At 48.4% G+C, this 25361-nt stretch overlaps 1 protein-coding gene across 1 annotated transcript; it reads left to right on the forward strand.

Moving 5' to 3' along the window:
- The first annotated feature begins 231 nt into the window (after nt 1-231).
- On the forward strand, nt 232-25121 carry LOC119432685 (uncharacterized). The gene is made up of 3 exons (XM_049658916.1): nt 232-449; nt 21122-21696; nt 23293-25121. The coding sequence occupies exons 2-3, from the start codon at nt 21548-21550 to the stop codon at nt 24839-24841; spliced, it is 1698 nt and encodes a 565-aa protein (XP_049514873.1). The 5' UTR covers nt 232-449; nt 21122-21547; the 3' UTR covers nt 24842-25121.
- Nucleotides 25122-25361: the final 240 nt, after the last annotated feature.

The raw sequence follows: 25361 nt of genomic DNA on the forward strand, positions 1-25361 counted from the left end.
ACGCTGTATGCTAGAGTGCAGCGTCACGGCACAGTCAGTGTGACCTGTGGAGTACGGCGCGCTTTGGCGTCGCAAGCTTCTGTTATCTATTGTCGTGGGAGGCATTTGCCAGCACTTCCCATATAGATGACCGTTCGGGCGTGCGCGCGAAATTGCGGTGTCATTTATACCCAACTGATTTCAGCTCAGCAGCTTGACGTCAGTGCTTCAACGTCATTTCGCTTTCTCTGCGTTCGTTTGCAGAGTTGTTTGCCGCCGGCTCTTTACTGACGCATTATCGATGTGTACCATGGAAGGCTTCAGATTCAACGCAAAACGAGTGCTGTGTATAATTTAACCGGGAAGATGATGGGCGGCTGCTTTCAATTCTTTAAAATGCATGAGAACACTCGGAGCAAGTGGTTCAGCCGCCTTTCGGTGGAATAACTCTGGCCTGTGCACTAATCAAGGTAAGGTTCTTTCTGATGTATAATCCTAGCACTTATTGCTATTCGGTTTGTTCGCTTTATTGCTTCGACAGTTAATGGAGTGCTTTAGCTGCGCATGATACGTTACCATGATACGTTAAGCCTACTGCGCGTTAGGCCGTCTTGTACCGCTGACTATCGCGGCGTTTACTGCAGGTTGCCGTGCATGGTTTCAATTTGTTTCGTATAATAATCGGCCGATCACTGCGAAGGTAAAAAAAATTGTGTTACTGCGATTAGCATTCATGGTGAACTTCGCCTGCCTATACGTATGACCATACGTGTGAAACAAGCATTTAAAATTTCTCCGCTGCTGGGCGGAATGCAAATCACGTCACGATTTTCTCTAGCGTAGCAGCCTGACGCTTTAGCGCGCTGCGCCACGAATGCCCGCGGCGAGGGAGGCAATTATTCCATAGAGAAAGGAATTCAACAAGAGCGGAGTGTACTAGACCGTATTCTAGTACACGCTAGACACTCCCATAGAGCCCAGCGGCCGAATTGATGGCAGCGCGCCAAGCGGTCGGCATCAATCACTTCCGTTTTCGGTTTCGGGCGCGCGCATTTTGAACGCTAGCTAGCACGCCGGCTGCGCTTTTTTCCCTTTCTTTTTTTTCCCCGACCGCGCACGGTATTCGTGCGGAATCGGTTTGTTATTTGGTAAAAATGATTGCCAACGATCTTGTCAAGTCCCATCGAATCTGTGCCCCGTGCAATTTCACAAAATAGACGCAAGACTCCTTGTGAAATAAGGAAATATTTATTTTGCTCTATATAAAAGCTCGTTCCGCGCTTTTTGTGCGTTCATCCAACGTTGTGACCCCAGGTACGCAGCAGTTCCCGTATGAAGCTCCACCGGACAGCATCAGCTGAAAAAAAAAAGTAAATTACAAGCATGTGTCATTTGGTATCTAGATATAGGATTACTGCGTGTAGAGGCGAAACGTGCGAAAGTGGTGAATGCGCGGCATTACAAACAAAAGCAATTCACTTTTACATACATATCGTAAAAAATACCCGACTCATCCCAAACAATACCATAAAATATGAAAACATCTAATTCCAAGCATTCCCCCATTTCCGGGCATTATTTCCTGCACTTTAGCAGCACAAATACACGGGCGACTTCGCGTTTCTATAACTTGGCCTCGGGTGACGCGACGGTACGCTACACACACAGAGGCTCCCAGGCGGACCATGCTAGACGTTCGCAGAATGCCTTCTACTCGCACTCAAGTCAAATTCATGGGTGCAAAGCCTGTTTTCAGTCCTTTAGAAGACGGAATTTTCGAATTACAAGTTTCTGATATGTTCATCGGCGTTATCTTTCGCGCGTTCTGCCGGCGCCAGCTACACACTCCCATGTTATCACTCTTGGCAATCGCCCATCACGTTTTCGACAGGCGTGAGTACCGAAAGAAGGTATATGTTGTTGCGGGGCCACAAAAACGTCACAAACTTGTCCCTCTTAAGATTCATTACACGCCAAACTATGTCACCACGGCCGAGCTGCTTATCGCTAACTGCGTCACAGCGCGCTGCGCGGCTAGCGTGCCCCAACAGAACCGAAATAAGTTACAATAATCCTCTAGGAAGCGTCGGAAACATGTCCCAGCACGATTAATTAACTCAAGTTAACTGCGCCAGGACGGCCAAACTGTTTTTCGCTATCTGCGTCTTAAGTCTCGGTCCCGTGCTGTAAGCCTAATTCTGTCGTATAGACTGTGAAACAAAATTTCTCACCTTGCCCTAGTCCAATAGTGCAGTGGTGTCTTGTCCCAGTGCAGAAGGAGCGCAAGAATACACCGGGAGCCCAAGAAACCAGGCTACATTAAAAAGAGAGAGAGAGAGAGACAGACGGGTCGCGGCGGGTGAGCACTGTTGTTGTTGTTGTTGTTGACCTGAGTGGTTGTGGCGCATACCCACAGTGGGGGATTGGCCATGAATCGGGTGGTTATATTCGGTGCATAAAAACAAGGGGGAATTAACGAATAGAATACTGGTGATTAGAAAGGAAGATTTTGTGAGAGAAGAAAAAAAATCTAATTAATAATAGGTTAAAAAGAAATAAATGAATAAAAGAAAACTATGGGGTGGGAAATGTGACAATAAGTTTAACATGGTAATCGAGGGTGAGCGCTCAAACGCGCAGCCGCCATGGCAGCCGCCCTCGCTCACTTCTGGGGAGTGTCTGGCGGATGACGCATGCATCTGGCGCGTCATTGGCCTCTCGCTAGGTAAGGCAAGAAAAATAAGTCGCAAAGTTTAAGTTCATTTATACGCGAGACGTTTTAGTTTTCGCGGCAAAGAGTTTAAAAAATAAATCAATGTCTGTTAACTTAATTTTACTTTTTTTTATGCTCGCGGCAGCTAACGTTCGGCATAAATCAGCATAAGTACTATAGCGTGACGTATGGAGACATGTTTCCTGTTGCCAGTTTTTGCCGAGTGTCCCCTCTTGTTCAATTTCTTTCTCTATGATTATTTTGTGTTGCCACGCATCACGGAGGCCTCGCCCGGACTACGCGGGAGCGTCGCTAGATGCCGCAATGTGTCCAAGGGGAACGCGAGAAAGAAGCCCGGCGCAATGTGGCAACGTCGTGCACGTCGCAATGTCCTGCTCCTAGATACGACCTCCTTGAAACGAAACCGAAACTGGCTATAGAAAAACTATTGCATTAAATAATTAACAGGTATTCTGAGGCTTGTCACTGTATTTCCTAAGGCTTGAATGTCTAGGACTTTCATTTAACGCAATGTATCAATGCTCGAAAATATCGTATCAGTACCTCTTATACCCCTGTCACACGGGCACTCGAAAGTCTTTTGAGCAAAAAGACTTCTCCCGAAGAAGAGTTTCGCCCGCAGACACACGACAGGGAGCGATCTCTTTTTCAGAAGCGGACTTTTCTGGAAGAGGAGTTCGCCGATCTCCTTCACGGCCGAAAAGGAGTAACCTCGAAGCCAGTGGGCACCAGAAATTATGATATATTAAAGAAAATAAGCGAATACTTAATTTTCTGTCGCCTAGGCTCATCATAAAAATAATTTTATCTCTCGCAGAAGGTGTAGTAAACCCAGTAATGCTCATTTTCTTCTGTACTCTCGTAAGCAGGTCGAACGGGCTGGGGATGTCACGTGATGACGCTCTTTAAACTGCTACAATAAATCTTTATATTAACATTTCTTATGTTAAGTTTATTTGAAAACGCTTAAACAATAAGGTTTCACTTTCGATTTCGAGGTACATATTGTTTCGAACGCTAGCGCCATGCTTTCGGTAGCGTGTCCAGAAGGAAACACTAAAAGGAGATCGTCGGCGCCGTGTGTCTGCTGCGCAACACCTCTTCATTCAAAAGTCTCAACTTGGTAAAAGACCGCTTGCGTAAAAGAGTTTTTGCGTGCTCGTGTGACAGAGGTATTAAATGCTAATTGCATTACACCGACATTAATTGTGTGATGGATTCTGCCAGAATTTCGTTCAAGGAATACGTCATAAGTATAAATTGGTTCAGTATTTATCTTAGGCGTCTTTATACCCTCCTACAAACTTATAGGTGCGAATATTCAACTGTTTCTACTTTGCTTCATCCGTGAAAAAATAGCAGAGTTGGGAATAGTGCGATTTAGGAAGGAAGGGCATGTATGACGTAAATATAAAACTAATCTGACGGCAAACAGCGCTGCGGAAAAATTAGGCATTGCATGAAATGTGGGTATCGGAGTATGTCTGCAATGTATTCAGGTTACTTCGCATAACTTCATGCCTCAGTCGCCGTGATATCTTTGGTGTGTAACGTATATCTAGGACAGAAAAAAAAATATTGTCATCCCGATTGCTCGCATTTTATGTTGTTGTAAACGCTGTAACGCGCATGAATCCGGTGCAGGCTGGAGTGCCCTAACGCTGCTGACTTCATGCCACGAGGCGTGCGGGCCCTAGAAATGTTTTAGTGGTTCTGCGGAGTCGCCTCAACTCGAGGCTTAGTAGTGAATAAGATGGGTTTGAACAGCTGTACTTAAACACGGGACAAAGGAAGACAGACAAGGGCAAGACAAGGACGTCCTTGTCTGTTTCCCTTTGTGAATAGTGCATGCTATTCTAAACAATGAAAGCTGCCTGCCGCTTCGCGCTTAGTTAATTGCTACACGCTCAACTGACAGAGGAGTGAAGCGTCAACACAGCCGGCTTTAAAGGAAAGTGTCTTACGCTTGGTAGTTTAGTTGCACCTGTTATATAGCGTGGTTATGAGTAAGGCGTACTGCATGGCGCCAGTGATATTAAAAAGAACAAAAAAAGAAAATGCCTGTTATAGCGGCCCGCTTCCGTCAGAGTTGGCGCGTGTTTCAACCGAACGTGTCACTGGTATACAGAGTGCTTATACTGAGTATATTGTGTATATACGGCCTCATCTTCGCGAATGGCCTACGTTTCGTAAGAAATTGGTTCGACACCTGTTACGATACTCAGTGATACACATAAGGTATCTCCACGTCGCAAAACTTATTTAGCGCCGGCGACTTTTGTTTCAAAACCAGCAGCAGGACCGACCATTTCTGGACTAGAGGAAATACTCGTTACTTTTATTGGCCGTTAACGAGCGCACGTTATTCAGATGGCCCCGCCAGTCACACCAAGAGGACGAAACCGGGGTGCCTTCGACATCTCCCTCCTTTCGCATACCAAGGATGAAAATGCTGGTTAACATAAACCAATAAGTTCATCTGGGTAGTCCACAGTGCGCGGCGATAACTCGTGTGCACCGAGAAGTCGTCAGCACACTCTAAAAACAAAGGGTGTATTGAAGTTGTCAACCTGACTCTATCAATGGAGCAATGGAGTAACTGCTTGTCACATATATACGACTCTGCTTTCAGAGTACTTTTATCCATGGACTCCGACTCTGCCTCATCCGGAGGTTGTAGTAGCACCAGAGTAATTCAACCTTACTCCATAGAAAGGGAGTAATTGCTGGGTGCTGATTTTACTCTATTGCAGCTGGTTAGAGTAACTGCAGTGGGGCTGATTTTACTCTTTGCAGCTAGTCAGAGTAACTGGCGTGGTGCTCACTTTACTTTATTGCAGCTTGTTACAGAGTAACTGCAGTAGGGCTGATTTTACTCTATTGCAGCTGGTTAGAGCAAGAGCAGTGGTGCTGAATTTACTCTACTGCAGATGGTTGAGGCCCTATTGGGATTGCATGTAAGATTTGACATTGGACAAGTTTTCATGAGCCGGACAGTAGGCTTCCTCCTGCCTTGTTGGTTGGGTTTAGGTTGCACTATGAAAACTCGAGTGATGACGTAGAGCAGATGTAGAACACCGGGCTTCTAATCCGAAGGTCGTAGGTTTGAATCCTCCTCCAGTTCACTACATTTTCAAGCTTGGAGTGGCGCCTGACACCGTCAAAAAATTGCCAAAGCCAGTGGGGCTATACTAGCCCAGGTGCGACCAAATTAGGAAGGCCCACTAAGCTTCAACAAAGGCACTCCCTCACCAGAACAGGAATTGGCCTCCCTGTTGCAGTATTCAACCACTACCTCCCTCATGACTCATGACCACTACTCATGACCACTACCTCCCTCAAGGCGGCGGCCAGACCTGCGACGCGGCAGAGGGTGCTAAGAATCTCTGGGTCCGGACAGGCCGCCACTGGGAACTGAACCTGGCAACGTTCAACACGCGCACCCTATCGAGTGAGGGCTATTTGAGCAGGGCTATTTGAGGAATTATCAGATATTGCCTGGGATATTATTGGCCTTAGTGAGGTTAGAACTGGTGAGGCTTATACAGTGCTGACTAATGGCCCCGTCCTCTGCTACAGAGGTCATCCAGAGAAGAGCGAATACGGGGTAGGATTTCTAATCCATAAGGACATAGCGGGCAACATTGATGAATTCTACAGCATTAACGAGAGGGTAGCAGTCGTCGTAATAAAGCTGAATAGGAGGTACAGAATAAAGGTAGTACAAGCCTACACCCCAACATTCAGTCACAATGATGAAGAAATAGAACAGTTTTATGAAGATGTTGAATTAGTGATGAGAAAGATGCAAACTCGGTATACTGTAGTCATGGGCGACTTCAATGCAAAAGTGGGGGAAAAGCAGGCTGGTGAACAAGTAATTGGCAACTACTGCATCGATTCTAGGAACACTAAAGGAGAGATGTTAGTAGGATTCGCGGAAAGGAATAGGCTCCGAATAATGAATACCTTCTTCGGGAAGTGTAGCAACAGCTGTAAGTGGACCTGGAAAAGCCCTAATGGAGAAACAAGAAATGAAATAGATTTCATACTATTTGCCGATCCCAGCGTAGTCCAGGATGTAGAAGTGTTAGGTAGGGTAAAGCGCAGTGACCATAGGTTATTGAGGGCTAGGATTTCTTGGGCTAGGGAAGAAAGCCCATGAGCTTGCTTTCAGTACTGTATAAAATATTCACCAAGATATTCACCAAATATTCCAATAGAATCACGGCAACACTTCAGTCAACCAAGAGAACAGGCTGGCTTCAGGAAGGGATATTCTACAATGGATCACATCCATGTCATCAATCAGGCAATCGAGAAATCTGCGGAGTTCAATAAACCTCTCTATATGACTTTCATAGATTATGAAAAGGCATTTGATTCAGTATAGAGATACCAGCAGTCATAGAGGCATTGCGTAATCAAGGAGTACAGGAGGCATACGGAAATATCTTGGGAAATATCTACAAAGATTCCACAGCTACACTGGTTCTCCACAAGAAAAGTAGAAAGTTATGTATCAAGAAAGGGGTCCGGCAAGGAGAGACAATCTCTCCAATGCTATTCACCGCATGCTTAGAAGAAGTATTCAAGCTCTTAGACTGGGAAGGCTTAGGAGTGAGGATCAACAGCGAATATCTCAGCAACCTTCGGTTTGCAGGTGACATTGTCCTATTCAGCAACAATGGGGACGAATTACAACAAATGATTGAGGACCTTAATCAAGAAAGTGAAAGAGTGGGGTTGAAGATGAATATGCAGAAGACAAACGTAATGTTCAATAGCCTGGCAAGAGAACAAGAATTCAGGATCGCCAGTCACCCTCTAGAGTTTGTAAAGGAGTACGTTTATCTAGGCTAATTACTCACAGGGGACCCTGATCATAAGAATGAAATTTACAGAAGAATAAAATTGGGTTGGGAGTGCATACGGCAGGCATCGCCAAATCCTGACTGGGAGCTTACCACTGTCATTGGAAAGAAAAGAGTACAATCATTGCATTCTACTGGTGCTAACATATGGGGCACAAACTTGGAGGTTAAAAAGAAGCTCGATAACAAGTGAAGGACCGCACAAAGAGCGATGGAACGAAAAGTGCTAGGCCTAACGTTAAGAGGCAGGAAAGAGCAGTGTATGGATCAGAGAGCAAAAGGGGATAGCCGATATTCTAATTGACGTTAAGAGAAAAAAATGGAGCTGGGCAGGCCATGTAACGCGTAGGATGGATAACCGGTGGACCATTAGAGTTACAAAATGGGTACCATGAGAAGGGAAGCGCAGTCGAGGGCGGCAGAAAACTAGGTGGGTTGATGAAGTTAGGAAATTTGCAGGCGCAAGTTGGAATCTGCTAGCGCAAGACAAGAGTAATTGGAGATCGCAAGGGGAGAGGCCTTCGTCCTGAAGTGGACATAAACGTAGGCTGTTGTTGATGATGGTGTGAGAACACCGGGCCCTTATACAATTTGATGTATAAGCCAGTAGCGCACCCAGGATCTCTGCCAGGGGGGGAGGGGGGTTGACAGTTTGCCAATACTATCTAAACAATACTATCTATCTGAGGGGGGGGTTACAACCCCCCCCCCCCCCCCCCCCTCATGCTGACTCTTGGGAGTCACATTACTAACAAGCTCTTGGAGCCCTCCGTGACCCCGCCCAGCCTCAGTGCGTAGGAGGCTCGTTACTTTTGAATATCAAGAATGATATATAGTTGACAAGTAGAAACGTCGGTCCGTTGCAGTGGAAGATGTCCCTACTCAAAACACCCATGGGCTGCATGGCCAAGATTAGATCTTATGAAGCGTTCTTTAGCACCGAGGCACGTCGCGTTCACGCATGACAAATAGTCCCGCAATTTCCGCCATGACGTCCGGCCAGCAAACACTTTCGCAGGCACTGGCTTTACAGCGACACCTTGGTGTCTCCCGTGGAGGATGGCTAAGGCGACTGTCTCTCTCATGGAGAGACCTGTTGGCAGCTGGAGCATACTTGGCGAGATGCTGCTCTTCAAGATCAAGTTTGCTTGATTTCTTGTGTGCACAATAAGAGGTCTAATGAAGCTTGACTACCAGCGTGTTTCTTATTTTTATGAGGTCGCGCGCCCCTTTGGACATATGTAGGGTGTCCCAGGTAGCGTTAGCGAAGCCGTTCAAAGAAATAAAAAATAGTAAAGAACAAACACATTACAAGATAAGAGTTTAAAACATACTGTGTTCGTTCGTCAGAGGCCTGACGACCGAAAACCGTACAGGTATGTCTTAAAGTAGTATATTGCACTGTCTTTTATAACAATTTCTTTTTTTTCTCTGAACAGCTTGGTTTTACCGTTAGCTGCGACACACGGCATGCGTGATGAGCGCGCGGCGCTCTTCACCAGAACCTTGAGTTTCCCTCGGGTCGTCGAATTTAGTTTGCAAGGCTTCAGAGCTGCTAGTGACCGCGAATGCTGTACTATAGTGGAGACCTGGACATTGACGTCAGGATGACCACAACGGGGGAGCTCCAGTGACACGTCGCAAATGCAGCTGTGAAGTCTCCGAAAGAGCTTGTTTCCGGCCAATTTTAGACACTCCGCGCCGCCGATTTAGGCTCGCTCTAACCGTGTTCTGTTGGCTTCTATATATTTCCTACGTAAACCTGCTTCGCAGTGTATAGCTCTATATGGCTTCAACTTCCGTCACGGCCGTAGTGGAGACGAACGTCGACTAATCGCGTCTTCTTTTTCTCTTACGCGCGTTCACACACGTAGACGCGTGTCTCATCGACGGGGCTCTCTTGCCCGGTGATGTCGCACCGGGCATCGATTTTCTCATCTGGCAGCTCAGAGAGGGGAGGGGGGGGGGGACACACTATACTAGAGTAGCGCACGAAGTGGGCGTGTCCGGCGGGCACACAAAAGCCAACCCCGCTCGGGAAACGCCTACACTGCCACCGCCGTCGCCTCACACTCGTTGTCACCGTCGTCGACACAACGTATACGCGGCCCGGCCCGCTCGTCGTTTCTCGAGCGTACGGAGAGCACCGAAACACTCCATTCCTTTCATCGTATCTTTGGGTTGCGCGATCTGGTACGTCCACGCATATGCAAACCGGTGCGCGAGGAACGCGTCGGACAAAAGAGCAGGCGCTGAGTAATCCACCGAAGCTTCCTCTTCTTTCTATCTATCCATCCCTGGCTGCTGTCTCTACATATCTCGTTTTTTTTTTTTTTCGTCAGAACTTTCGCCAATGCATCAGCTCAGCCGGAGCACGTGCTTGTGTAAGGTAATCTTGGATTTCGGTTTTTATGCAGATGACACGTGCAGCGGCAAGTGAGAAATAGACTGAGACCCGGGTGGGCGTGGCCGGACGCTAGGTTGCGATAAGAGGGCGCTCACCTCGATACTTCGCTACTCGTGTTTCGGCGTATGCGTACGTATATATCAATCTGTGTAGCTCTCCCTCTCTCTATCTCCTTCATTTCGAAGCCGGGCGGGACCCCGATCACGGCCGGGACACGTGCCTTGCCCGCGCCGGTGTCTGATGGCCGATGCGGGACTTGGGGAGTTTTTGAGTTTGTAAAACCACGGTGGGCTATCTAAGCTTGTCGGTGACGTCGAAGGAACCGCGCTGGGATGCGTGAGAAGTGTATTTATTATTCTGAGATTCCAAGAAGCAGAACCATAGCCGGGAGACGAACTCAGGGCGTCTAGGCGTCCATTAGTGGATCCTATATACGGGGCGTCCCAACTGTCATGCACCAAGAGTTAAATATATGCAAATGCCACGTAGATGGACAGAACCAAGGGACAGAACCAATACAAGCAAAAGTGGCGCGCGACTGGCCGCTCGAGTCACTTTGCGTGTACTCGCGGGCTTCTTTCACGCTCGGAAAAACACTTTTATGTAGCACGTATTGAGCAACAGAAAGCTGTATCGGGAGCTTTTCAAGTTGCTCTACAATTTTCTCATTGACACGTTTAATCTAATTATAATATTTGAGAAGTTTGAGTTTGAGTGCATGATAGTTGGGACACCCCGAATATGATCTCACCGATATCCTTAAGACATAATCGTTGCATTCTTGTTATTCTTGTTATTATGTGGCCGGACCTACAGTTCAAGCTTCGGAGTACTTTAAGAATAGGAGGATAAACGGAGACACTTGAAAGATAGCTAAGAGCCGCGCAAAGAGCGATGGCAGGGAATGTGACAGGAGCGTAACGTAAGCGATAGTAATAGCGCAGTATAGCTCAGAGATCAAACATGACAACAGTTGGTGATAGTTTACGTTAAGAATAGATGCAGTATGGAATGTGATGCAGTTCGTAGAACAGATAGCCCGTTGGTTATACTACCGGAATAGCTCCCCCCATTGGGTTGCAGCCACACAGGCTGGCGATGAAAGCACTTTCTGGCCTAAGGTGGTATTTTACACGCGAAATGGTACGTTTTGAAGAAAATTCTCGTTTGTCGCGCTGCTTTGAGAGCGCATGAGCGTTTAATAGCGAAGTACAACGGGAACTACCTGTGGTATGTGTGTAAAACAAGTACAGCTATAACAAGTGTAATCTGGTGAATCAGTTATGTTGAATTATCCGAAAGATGGGTGGAGTTTAATGAAAGTTACGCTGTTTCACCTGTGTAATCTGTACAAACGCATAATATTCTAATAATAGTAGATCTCACAAGATCTTTGACTGCGAGTGTCTTTCACATCTAAAATTACTAACATCAGGTTGCGAGAGTCACGATTACGTTGCGCGATGTTGTCGCAACGATGTCGATAAAGGACCGCTCTTTGGCGGTCCTGGAAAGTTGCTTTCAACCAAAACATCTTTGTTTCTATAGTACTGTTCCACTCGAGGTAGTATAATGCTGGAAAGCATGAAAGGTGAGCAAACTCAATGTATCCATTTTTTCCCCGACAACATAGTGGTAGTAGCTTTGTGTGGGTGATGCTCACGTGAGGACAAAGGAGATGGTTTCCCAACACTTTCATGACTAGCACTAACCGCCTTTTACTTTTTAATCTTCTCCTCGAAGGCGCTAAGACCGGCTCCCTCGAAAGGTGCGGAAGTCAACGCTCACCTCCAAATCACTTCAACTATGACTATTACCGCAGCACATGCGGGTCAAAATTAGCAAAAGTCCTTTTTTTTAAATAAGGAATATTAAAAGCGGAAGTGAATCTGTGGACGATATTTTTCGGACTGATGAAAAAAAAAAAAGCCTTGCAGCACAACAAACTCACTGTATTTTGCAGATCATAGTAACAATTAAGCGAAAACCATCGGAGACGATTGTATATAAGTAAAGCGATAGCCCGCGTGACCTTAAATGTCTTAGACGACGCCTCATGGTCATGACCCGGCTGCAGCCTTCCTCTCAACCCGTATTTCTCATCGTTCTGACCCACGGCTGCTTGGCGCTTGATATGTTTGAACTGTTTTCTTTGCTACCTTCGTCAGTTAAATGTTGCCAGCACTTCGGAGGATAGCCCGATTTGCAGCAGCGTTACGAACAAGTACGGGCCAATCATGTCTGCATCGGTGAGTAGTCATGAAAGGGCGCTCCCATTGAATGTGACTTGAGGGTTACGATGCGGCGCCGAGAAAGAGAAACGTGTGGTGCGCCTTCCGTCGACAGCCCTCGAGGCCATTGCAGCTAGCGACAAGGACTTGTTTCCTACAATAAACTTACCACTACAAGTTCTCGTGACTCTGACGATCAGTGTGGCCTGCAGTAGAGAGGAGATTTTCTACTCTTAGCCGGCTGAAAACTTGGATTCTGTCATGCGATGGGAGAAGACTCAGAAGAGCGATTGCTAGTCCTTGCCTTGCTTTCCGTTCACCCGGACATCGATATTGACGTGAATCGAGTGGTTGAGCGATTCGACCATAGTGCTTCTGTCTGTATAATTCATTAAGTTATAAACGAACAACGAGGGCTTTCAACTTTCCTGCATAACTGTCCTTTGCCTTATGAAATATTTTCTTATTTTACGTCAGCCGTTATGGAGTTTATACCTGCTGAAGAGTTCCTGAAATTCATCTTAGGGCAGAACTTGTCTTCATTATTTGCTGTTGTGTATTTTCGTTTGAAACTTGCGGCATTACTTTGTTTTGATAATAAGGCTTCACAGCCAAATGCTCTATTTTTGTTTTAAAAAAGCATGCTGAATTTGTACGGGCCGGTTGTTAATTTTTTTTTTGAGCTGCGAGACTTATATAGCCTTCTAGCAGCGAAGCTCCTTAGCAGGCGCTCTTTTTGTTCTTAATAAAGTGTAGCGCAGAATGTACAAACTTTATTTTCCTTCCGGCATGGAGTATTCCTAAGAGAGACTGTATTCGACTATAATTTTCCCAGTACGTATCGGAAGACGGTGCTTTCAGTTATAATTAAAGTCATGAAATTACGGTGGCTGTGCGCAGCATTTCCCATACATATCAATGCACATAGTCGCCTGAATTGACTGTTTACGGTTGCTGAAATGCATACATGGTCATTTGAATGGCGTACGGTATTTTGCTTAGGACAGACATTTGTCAGCATTTTTTGCATCATGCAAGAGCGACCGTTTAAAACTGTTTTGCACTTTAGAACACTAGTTTGTTGCATAACAGTTTTGATAATGACTTGACACGCGAACACTTTTCCTTAATATACAGGTTCTGTCAGCGAACACTTTCAAAAATTCTTAAAGGTTGCCTGTGGCAGATAGCACAATTCTAGTTCATGAGCTGGTCTACTCGAAGAGGCAGACAGTACTTGCACAAGAAATTGAAATGCATAATCGAATAATTAACAAAAATCACTAATTAAGTTTTCAGTTAATTACCTGATGGCCCATATTGCAATTTACAAATTGTAGCCGTGAAGTTCGCAAGGCGGCACTTGGAACGAATTCTCGGGATGACACCAGTTTCGAGATAATAATTCCCGAACAGTGCGGAGAATTGCATTGGTGTTCCAGTTAGTTTCTTAACAAAACGTCGCTTTATGCATTGAAGCACAAAATTAACTGGAACGCAAATGCATTTCTCCGTAAAATTCGGGAATCAATATCTCGAAACTGGTGTCATCCTGAGAATTAATTCCAAATGAATCCGCCTTGCGAACTCCACGGCTACAATTTGTAAATTGCAATATGGACCCCCAGGTAATTAGTTAAAAACTTAATTAGTGAATTTTTGTTAATCATTCGATTATGCATTTCAAGTTCTTGTGCAAGTAATGTTCGCCTCTTCGAGTAGACCAGCTCATGAACTAGATTGGGCTATCTGCCACAGGCAACCTTAAATAAATTTTGAAAGTGTTCGCTGAAACGCCCTGTATATTTTGCGCTAGAGCACCAGTCCGAAATATCGCACCGACAAAGCCGCAACCAAACCGTTGCAGCGTTATGCACCATCACAAGGTTTTTGCTATTCCTTCCGTACTTGGCAGCGTTGCACTGAGAACTTAAATTCCGGTACTGTTTTACTGTTTCTGACGTAACTCCGCCTTAGCATTAATAATGAACGCACATAAGAAACTCCGAGCATGTTAGGATTTTGGGAGCAGAAAATCCGAATATGCCATTAAAACCTTTTGAGGCGTCTCCTGTCGTATCCTGAAACCGCAACTCATAACCATCAATGAAACTGCCCCCCCTCCCCCGCCTCCCCCTACCGAGGCTACCTTGGATCCGCACTTGACTGTCGTACATAAACGAATAATCGGCGGCGGCGGAAAAAACCGCTTTAAGGATCAAGGATATCCTCCCTCAAGGACTAAACCGGTCCGTCGATCCTTAGCTTCGGTGAACCGAGGAGAACTTGCTAGATCGTACAAAGATTCTCGGCCCGTGGCCCCCTGCGTCGCCAGTCTACAAAGCAAGGCACGTTTAACAAGTGTCTGAAATCGGCTGACCTAAGTGGCCGATGATGATTAGGCGTTACGGGCAGTGCTAGTGCCTGCTCTTTCTTCTTTCTTTTCATCCCTAATCCCTTTCTCCCACATAGAGTAGCAAACCGCACGCGCGCCTAGTTGACATCCATACCTTTCATTTCTCTCTTTCCTCCTCCTGGAGAGCATTGAAAAAAAAAAAAAAAAGAGGTGTCACTGGAACATATACTTAATCGGTGCCCGAAAACCCAAGAAAATGACATGTACGACTATGCGTCGGGAACCATCGACTACAAAACGAGGACCAAATGGAGTTTCCTTTACTGGCTGCTTCTTTCACTGGAACCCTAATATGATTATGGCAGCTTTATTTAAACATCATGGACAGATACATTCGGAGCTGAATATCTGCCGGTGCGGAAGCTGGCAGCGGACACAGGCACTTGTACATTGGTAGATTGGTACAGCGGACAGTGGTATACTTTGCACGAACGGGTCGCAGCCGTTGCCGCTCCGCGAACTTCCAAATGAGCGCTCTTTAATTAATGGATGTGACTGAGGTCGTCTCGTCGGCGACATCCACAGTACTGTTCGACAAACCGCTCCGCAACATACGCATGCGTGTGTGTTTGGATATATAAGCACATGCTGCTTCGCTTTCCCGGTTGATACGCACTAAAAAGAAAACATAAACATAGTAAAAAAAAAAGAAAACAATTTACCAGGAAGCGCGAAGGATGAAGTACACGATGTGGACGTTTTCACGCGCACACATACACAAGTACACGTTGCTCACATAGACGAGAAACTGACGCCGTTTCTCGCGCGTGCTTCGAGCCGAGAAAAGCAAAACTGTCTCGTTTTTAAAATTGCCACTTAAAAGGTCAACGAAGAAGAAGTTCACGGATGACTTCCTTTTTTCCAGTGACAGTTCTGGCAGCCCCACATAAACAGACACTTCTCGTCCCGTACATTACGTTCATCTTCGCTCATGCAGCGGTTCTTCGAAGGAGGAAGAAAATGGGTCTGTGTTGCAGAAGGCCACTTTAGACCACTAGTCCACTCGCTGCAGCGGCAAGAACACCATCGACAACAACATCAACAGCGGCAGCGGCGGCAGTCGAGTCAACAAAGCGCGCCCCGCCAACAAGGAAACCAACACCCGGCGCTGCTTCGCGCGTGTACATACGCTATAGTCCCGTTACTGCAGCGAGCAGGACGAGCGATAATCGGCGGGTTTGGCGCGCTAATTACGGCGCCAAAGCCGTGTAGCCCCGACGGCGCAAGCTCAAAAGGCCGGCGGGGTAGCTGCGTTCGTTCGGTGCCGGCGCAAATGATACGCCACGCTTCCGAGAGAACAGCCTCGTTTGCGGCGCTGTTTGCTACTGCTTCTGCTGCTGCTGCTGCTGCTGGCGTTGCAAAGCTCTCTTGCTTTTTGAAAGCGCTGGCCTCACTCTCTCTCGTTGTATAGCTGTTCGTCGACGCTCAATCGTGGCTTTGGCCTCGGCAAAGCGCGGCGGAGGAAAGGGGAGGTGGATCGAGGGAGCGGATAGGGAGAAAGAAGATTACCCCAGTCGTCCTGGCACTTCGAAGAACACATTGGCGCGCGGAGCAAATGAAAGTTTGGGAACGAGGGATGTATGTATGTGAGAAAGAGAGAGAGTGTGTGTGTGCGTGTGTATCCGTGTTTCTTCTGTTCTATCTCTTCACAGCACTCATCTGCCGTCCCAACTCTCAAAGCGCAGATTGCGCTTACAATTAGACAGAACTCGAGAGAAACCTCCCCCCTTCATTCTCCTTTATTTCTGAATGTACACTATCTCTTTGCTGTCGCAAAGAGAAAAGCGTTGGCTTCCCCCCCAACCGGAAAAATCTCCCAGTGTCTTCTCAGCGGCTTTAATTTACTAACTGCCGCGGCCTATAGCATCACCAGCGGGCTGCAACAGCAACGAAACTTGCCAACAAAATGCGCGGAGCTTCCGGTACGGCTAGCAATAACGTTCTTTGCTGCAGAAGCACGCATCCGGGGCTGTTGTAGTGAAGCGATGAAGATAAGGGTCAGAAGAGGGCCCGCCTCAGATTCTCGTGTCCTTGTTTGTTTTTTCCCCCGCGCTGCGTAGCGCTATATTCTATATGCATACATGCTGCGTAAGTTGGTGGATAGAAAATAGACGTAACTTGGCCCCCACCGAGCGCGCAGTTCGAAGCGAAGAGACGTGATAAAGGGGCTCCAGGAAGCCTGGCACAAGTCAATCGTGCACGTCCTTTCTGTGAACGTCTTTTGACTGACTGCCATACGCGGCGAGGATTAATTGCTCGCTTAGGGTCGGTGAGATCGGAAGCCGAAAACGCGGGAAGAAAGAACGACGACTTCACGATAGTTAGGTCACGATAGTCACACACGTTATGCGGACAGAGTTAACGTACCCGATAAAAGACGTTTAGTGCCGTGAAAGCTGCTCGCGGGTGTGAAGAAAGAAATTGGGTAGATATTTCGGGCGATCACCGTCTAAGTCAAGCGGTAGCTGCGTGGTGTAAACTTTCTGACATGTTGAATTATGCGTAATACTGCGGTGGGGGTGTGACAACAATACGATGCAGTGACGGTGGCAGCATGCATGACGACTAAATGATGGCGTGACGACGATGGTGAGGACGACGGCATGACATTGTTTCTTTGGCTTGTCTCAGTTGTTCACGCTTCCGTTCCCGTGCTGCTTTGGTACTGGCAGCGTCAGTGCACAAGCCAATTTGCGAGCGAACCTAAACGACTTAATTGGAATACCAGCGTAGAGCACACTGACGAGGACAGTATAAAGAAGGCACGTGAACGCGCAGACACGGCGCTCTGTCTGTTCATGCATGCGTTATATTGTCCTCGTCTGTGTGAGCTACGCTGTAGTATTCCAAGATGACGAATTAACAAGCCCGCATTGAAACGCTCATGATACGATCGAGGTCAGATCGTCCGCCAACCTCCCCCCCCCTCCCCCCCACCAAAACCGGGGAACGTTTCTGCAAGAAAGCTATCGCTTTAAAAAGATGACGGCGTTGAAAGTATTGGAGGCGTTGACTGCGCTAGGACTGGCGAGAGAATCGCCAGCGCAAAACCTGCTACGGTGCCTTTTTTAAGCGGGTGCATTGAGCGTATCGCCACTTACAGGGCCTGAAATATCGGGCAGAGCTTCTCTAATAAAGAGTGCTGAGCGGGAAGGTACATGAGCGACGTCGACACCATTGCGGCGTCCAAAATGACACCAAAGCGCTTAGTTGGAAAATGTGGCATTACCTACCAAGAGCAAATGGAGCCCATCCGGCCGCCCTATATACTCAAGGTGTCGCTAAGCTGTGTCGCTAAGCAAGCATGGGTTCTCAGTTACATATCTTGCAATGTTTGGATTGATGGCTGCTAACCGAACGTTTTAGCGAATACGCATGCTTTCTGAGTATACCATTAACACACCGGCCCGTTTAGCCGATGTAGCAACGTATCTGCAGGATAGTGGTATCCGGTACGTTACCGCGCTCAGGCGTTCAACGAATTGTTGCACACGCTTTTTTTTTTTTCAGTGCAGCGCTCTTTTTCGCCACCTCTGCTGACCCTCTTGCAAAGGACGGAATGCTGGCTGAGCGCATTTTTGAGATAGATACTATGCAACACGCTTCTGAAGTGCGTGAAGTTTTCTGAATATAACAGTAAGATGCTTGGAGAAAAGTCTCTTCGTTCCTACCGAGGTAGATAAATTACTGAATTATTGTACTGTTGACGTGGTACTGTTCGGTTGAGCGAACACAGTATCTTTGTCACAGAAGACTTGCCTGCAACTATGAAGAAAGAAAAGACCGGCATTTGCCTACTCCTGGCGTCTATACATTCGGCGCCCTAATAGACTCACCTGTCAGACCATAGTTCGAGCAACAGTCGACAATGCTAGAAAACAGCGCTGATCCGAAAGCGACAGCCGAGAATCCGCCATTTGCAGCGGAAACGACTTAAAGCCAAAGTGACTTGATTAAAATTCAGGAAAACAGTCGTCGCTCATTTCCTTGTCGCAGTTTATTTTTGTCGCTCGGGTGCGACTTCCATACCTTGTTCTTGTTCCTTTCTGAAATGACGCTACTTCTTTCAAATGTGTCTTCTTTCATCTTTATTTTTTCTTCATCTTCTTCTCCTAACGTTTGTACGATGGTGATGATGATGATCATCGCCATGATCACCATATTCATGTCCATGGCAGGATCCTGCACCAGCGTGCAACCGCAGCTCATTATTTTTGTTACAATCAATCAATCAATCAATCATGCAATCAATCATGCAATTAATCAATCAATCAATCTGCGTAAGGGATCAGCATGCAGATGCTCAAATCAAGGGGCCTCAAATCAAATCATGCCCTCCCTGCGTCCAACGGGTCTTCATCCAAAAGACTGCGCTTCACATCATTGCTCTTTGCTTTCAGTGGCTAATACAAATCAGCGCCATTAGAGAAAAAAAAAAGAAAGGAAGAAAAAAAGAAAACTAACACGATTGATGAGGTCGGCTCACGACCTCTCTTGGCCTTGGTTCGTGCCATTGTTAATTAGATCATCATCACCACCTCTCGCTCTACACGCGCACGAAAAGTCTCGAGGCAAAGGAGGAGGAGGAAAAGAAGATAAGGGAAAGCAAGCAAGGCGAGCCACTTTTGAAGGCAGGCAAGCAAGCAAGCAAGCAAGCAAGCAAGCAAGGGAAAAGAGCTATCGCGATCGAGCCGTAAATCTAGGCTCTACATCTACAATCTTTTATACTTGAATGCCACCAGCCCTTTCATTTATCGTATGCGTTCCTTCCAATTGTTCAGCTTGTAACTCTCGGTTCCTTCTGCCGCCCGCTTCCTGGCCAACCCAGCCGTGGTGGATAAGTGCCCTTAGTTTGGAGCGAACAAGCGAGGAACGAAGGCAGGCTGCGGTCAGCGTATACCAGAGATGATGAAGGCCGTTGGCGAGATTCTCAACCTCGGGGCTGGCTGCTCGTCCGAGCTGCTGGGCTACACGGAGTCGTCGCGCGAGGCGCTGCCCATGATGCCGTCGCCGTCGCCGTCGCTACCTTCGCCGACGCTGCGCGGCCCTCCCTCGCCGTACCCGGCCGTAGGGGCCCTGGTCGAATCCTCCGGCACGTCCAAGATGTCGCCGGCTATCTCGCCCTCTCGCTCGTCAGCCGGTGGGTGCTGCTGTTGCTCTCCTAAAGCGAAACTTTCTAGGCGAACCGTCCCGGACTTTGCTGAGCGTGGCTCGTGATGCTGTCGCAGTATTACCGAATAGGTCATACGAAGGATATACGCTCGTATAACGAACCGGCTTATATGTAGCGCCCCTCTGGTACTGCACCGAAAGATGTGCCGGTTGCCGGCTCTGTTCTCTACTGAATAACGTAGTCAAACTAGGCAACAAAGTGCGTAATTCCTTCATTAAAGCGAATTTTAATACGCGATAGCGTTAAGGGCCCCGTGTCGGAGAAAATGCGGCGTCGGTGTCGGCGCAAGCGCCGGCGTCGTTGGCGGTAATAATCACGCCGAACCACATCATCCCAAACCACCCCGACTGGGCAGGCCCTTCGCGTGGAGCGAGGGGTTAGTGAACAAAAATTGAATTTATCAAAGTGAAATCCGTCAGAAAAATCGTAAAGTACGACTTAACCACAACCTACAGACGTGATAGCGTCGGATTGTAATTTGAATATACGAGAAAAAAGCCTGATAAGCAGCCAGGGATCTTTGAATGCTATCGCGTTCCACTCGTAAAGGCGAAGCTTAAGTGTCCTCCAATTTTTTTTGGGTGGTTTCTTTGTCAGGGTTTAGCATGCTTCTTGCCCAGTAAAGTGGGCCGGTCCTGGAGATAGTGCGATAGCAAACTGGGATTATCCCGGAAATGGCGTGATGAAAAGCGGGCCGATACAGGAGACGGTGTAGTCCGCGGTCGCATGGATCACGTGGTTCGCGTGGTGGGAGTCTTCGCGTCTCGCTGATGTGCCGGTCAGGCATGCATGTAATCTCTGTGCTGCAGGACGCGTTGCAGAAGACGAGCAATTCGATATCGTTTATTTACCCTATTCACATAGATTTCCAAAATGTGCGTTGATTGTGTCGGTTGAATACTTATTTTATATGTAGAAAAAAAAAGGGGGGGGGGTATTATTACTTTTAGGGCCGGCTATTCCGATATCCCAAACACACTACTCAGGCTAGAATAATAAAGGAAAATAAAGCAATTAAGAAAAAAAAGTATGAAACCGCACTAGGGGGACAGGTCACAAGCGCACAAATACGTGTCGCTATACGGGCATTAGCACCCAGACAGTAGTACATATCACAAAGCGGGGGGAAGAACACAGAAGTCATTTCACGTATACATATAAGTGTATATGGAGCATTCATATTTGTACATACACCTAACCGCGAGGCATCGTTACTATTCCCTCACGTTCCCTCCAACCTGCGCGTAGATTATCGATTTGATCCCAATATGCACGTATATTTCCATCAGCGTCCATCTGCCATGCAGACTACGACCCGTGCTGCTCATCGAGACGCCATCGAAGGCTTCTTCTTCGCTGCCACCTGCGGGATATTTGTGGTTCTGGCGGTCGCACTCGGCTGGGTGTACTTCCTGAACGTCGCCAGACAACGGGCCGCAATCCAGCTCGTATCGGTGAAGCACAGGACCTGCGAGACCCGTGACTGCCAGCGTCACGCCCTGCTGCTCACCGTTGGCCTCAACCGGAGCGCGGATCCGTGCCACGACTTCAGCGCCTACGTGTGCTCGGCCTGGTCGCCCGGCGGTGGCGGAAGCCGCTCGAGCCGGGATCGCTCGACAGAAGCCTTCGAGTCGCAGCTGAACGACGTCCTGATCGCGTGGCTCGGAGGCCTAGAGGACCTCTTGATTAGCGGTCTAGACGTGGAGAAAGTCGCCAGCAAGCCCCTGGCACTGATGCGCAGCTGCCAGAAACGAGGGCGTCGCGCCAGCGCTGACGACCTCGATGAATTCCGGGAGTTCATCACCATGCTGGGACTGTGCTGGCCTGACGACAACTGCTGTGACGTCAGCGCCCTGGGCGTCCTCATAGGGCTCGTCTACAGGTGTGTGCACGTTGCGGCTGTGGCTTCGGGGCTCAGTAAACGTTGCAGATGGGTCTTTCGTTTACTGGGTGAGCCAACGATGAGAGGCCTAGAGCGCGAAATGTTCGCTGCGGTTTTCCCTTGAACATGTAGTGTTACCCCCTGCGTCTGATTAACATCGTCTTCCTCAAGTGAAGAAGGTTACGTTTTATGTTAACCATCAAATTAACTGCCTCAGGGCGCGAAATATGCGTATGAACAGCCAGGGGGGCCTTTAAAACAATGCACCTCTAAAGAACATTATCGACGTAATCTAACTTACTGGGTTGCCGTCATCTAAGCACAGTGTCATAGTCTATACTGCAAGCGTATATGCAAGCTTATCCGCTCCGAGAGCCACCCGCATGGGTAGTCGTCGAGCAGTCTCGATTGCCATTTAGTTTTGTGATTAGGGGAGCGCCGGTAGGCTTGTTCTGGTCCCATCTCGGTTTCTTTTATTTATTTTTTCATTGCGTCGCAGGTCAAGTTCATCAATTGATCGAACAAGTGACCCGGGTTACTGTTTGTGTCATGAAATAAATTTTGTCATGAAAGAACTCGTTAAGAATGCGAATGGCGAGTTCTACCCAGCTTTCTGTACTGGGTATCTGGACTCTCTAGCTAAACACGAAAACTCTCGACACGTGCGTCTGACGTCGACTTCCGTGATGCCTACGCGCCAACATCTTAGTTTTGAATAAAGGAAGCGCTTCTGTCGGTCGAATGAAATAAGTATTAATCTCAGCATACATAATCATTACTTTACATCTAAAAAATGGGGGGGGGGGGGGGGGGAGCAGCTAAGCTTCTACGAGTGCAATGGTCCACTCGAGTGTGCTCATGCTCTGCTCGGGTTGCTCCCAGAACGCTCGAGACGCACATTGCGCTTGCTCCGTACGAGGCGCCTGCGAGGTCCATGACGCGTCGCAAAAGCATTAACCCTTGGCTGCAGAACTCTTAAAGATTCATAACCATTCTCTACCAAACCAAGCATGCGGCTAAAATGTTTTATTGAATTTGAACACAGGGGCGCGCAATGGGGTCGGAGTAGGCAAACTGAACGAAATATTCAAAATTTATGCATGTTCATCGGACGGAGGTTGTCGCCCCCGAGGCAGAAGTCCTCGGCAGGCGTACGCTTGACACGAACGTTCGAACGAATCTACAGGTCCGGAATGGAAAAAAAAAAGATTGACTGCACTTCCATAAATAACATTCTTTTCCAGTATGCCAGTTCGCGCGTGGTCAACTTCTGTCGCTGTGGCGTTAGGAACTCGGTATACGATTATTTCAGCAAGCTAGAAAGTCTACGGCGTAGGTTTGCCGACAAATAGCTGTCTACGATGCCATGTATGTACTCCAGAAACGGTAGAAGTGCACCGAATGACTTTTATCAATGTTTCACCCTAAGGAAGCGTGCAAACGAACCGTGCTTATACAAGACGGCGCACAGTGTGTACTTGTTATCTGTCACATGAAACGGTTGACTTCATTAGCTTTGCTTCATCGCGAACCTATAAACTCTCGAGACCCGTTTCACTCATGCGAGGAGACGATGACGTCGTTTTGCTGTCTCAGGTGGGACCTGTGCTTCTGGCTGCGAATCCGGGTACTGCGGAGTTCGAAGTCTAACGGAACCGAACGTCGCCTGGCACTGTACCCCGGCCCGAGAGTTCTCGTGCAGCGATTCGCGGCAAGGCACGCTCACTTAGTGATGAAGGGTGCCTACGTCGAATACTGGACGCATCATCGTGACGCTCTCTTGACGGAGAGCGCTTCCAACGGGTCCTCGTGGCCCCCGCCCCCTTCTCGAGAGAGCATCGAACGTGTCATAACGACCGAACACGTCATCGCTTCGGCGCTCTTACGCAGCGCAGCCAAGGAGACTCTGGAGCCGATGAACATGCCGATTTCAGATTTCGGCTACTACGCGGGCAATGTCTCATCGAAGGAATGGCTCGACAAGTTAAACGCCAACGTCGCGGACGAGTCGACGGCGACGCCGTTCGCGATGGAGGATCTAGTCCTCGTGGCGGACGCTTCAGTCCTGGAGGCCGTCGGGACGATCTTCGGCGCCCACACGGACCGCGAAATCGTGGCTCACCTGTCCTGGCAATTCGTCCAGGAATACGGCGCCGTGGTCGACTCGGGTCTCGGACGGCTCTTCGAGGACGGCTGGGACGGGGCGTTCTGCGCCAGGCAGGTCGAAAGGATCTACGCTCCGCTCGTGGCGACGTTGCACTGGAAGCTTCGCACCGGCGACGCCGAGAGGCAACTTCTGGAAGCCAAGCTGCGCAGCCTGGTCGACCGGACGGCTCGGATGGTCGACTCCCAGTGGTGGCTTGCTCAACCGGACAGGCGTGTCGCCGTGGAGAAGCTTCGAGCGTTGACCGTCCGGCTGTGGCTGCCGAATCAGCTGCAGCCGGAGCTCGGCCGAGTCTATCGCGATTTCCCCAACGGCACGGCGGCGGACGAGTCCTTCGCGAAGACGTGGATTAGGAGCAGGACAGCGCTCGCTCGCCAAGCTTTTCGCCGCTCCCGACAGTTTCTCTCGAGCTACAGTCCGACGCTGTCGCCGCTGATGATCGGGTACGACTACCTGGACAACGCTGTGGACGTTGCCGCGGCGTCGCTGACCGGTCCGCTGTACTACGTCAACGCTACTCCAGCCATGTTCTACGGCGGCATCGGCTTTTACTTCACCGCCGAGATGATGCGGTCGCTGGACTGGACTGGTCTTAAGGTCGTTGCGGACGGCAGCGTCGTCTCGCCTTCCTGGATGAGCGAGACCAGCCGCAAGGCCGTGGAGAGCCGCTTGAGCTGCCCCACGACGGGCGTTACAAACCACGCGCTTCTGCCTTACCTGCCGGCCCTGGAGGTGGTCAGGCAAGCCTTCTTCGAGGACGCGTCCGCGTCGGCGCACCGACTCGAGATTGGTGACGCGCTCACTGAGCCGAGAACGTTCTTTATGACGCTGTGTCGCATGGTCTGCTCCAGTCTGCCGTGGGCGGGAGCGGCCCTGGACTGCAGTGCGGTCTTGAGAAACTCTCGCGACTTCGAAACGACGTACCGCTGCAAAATTGATTCTCCGATGAATCCTTCGAGGAAGTGCGGCTTCTTCAGTTAGCGTGTATTCTACCTCGTCGCTCTTCCTTGTGTTGCGTTGTGTCTACTGTCTGTGAGATTGTTCGTGTTCCTGCGGTTCATTCCAAGTTTCACTTACTCTGCGCGATCTTGACTGCGCGTACCGATTGTGCGCATCTGTCGGCGTGGCACACTTCAGTTAGAGATGTTCAGTGGCATGTATACCCTTACCCTGCGCTACTTTTAATTACGATCATTGATAAATGTTTTTTTTATGGTTGAAAAACCTGTTTTTGGTCAACAAGTTTCAAGAACAGCCGGCATCTGTAGCGTGCCATGCTGAAACACACACACACGACATGACATCGCCATTTTATAAACATTGGACCAACAGGTCGGCCCAAGAATTGCAGGTCGTTCAGTGGTGCCTCTTTCAGTTCTCGGCATTTAACTGAGGCTATCTCTGCACTTGTTGCGGGCGTTGGATTCGGCTACATTTCGGTGACAACTGCTAGCGCGTCCCAACACAGATGCAGCTGCGGTGAACGCCTGTTTGTGCGGGC

The sequence above is a fragment of the Dermacentor silvarum genome, chromosome 11 (genome assembly GCF_013339745.2).
Source record: "Dermacentor silvarum isolate Dsil-2018 chromosome 11, BIME_Dsil_1.4, whole genome shotgun sequence".
NCBI lineage: Eukaryota > Metazoa > Arthropoda > Arachnida > Ixodida > Ixodidae > Dermacentor > Dermacentor silvarum.

Coding starts and splice junctions, on each gene's coding strand:
- LOC119432685 (XM_049658916.1), top strand. CDS start 21,548: ATGCGCAGCTGCCAGAAACGAGGGCGTCGCGCCAGCGCTGACGACCTC. Junction 21,697..23,292: donor CTCATAGGGCTCGTCTACAG/GTGTGTGCACGT, acceptor TTGCTGTCTCAG/GTGGGACCTGTGCTTCTGGC.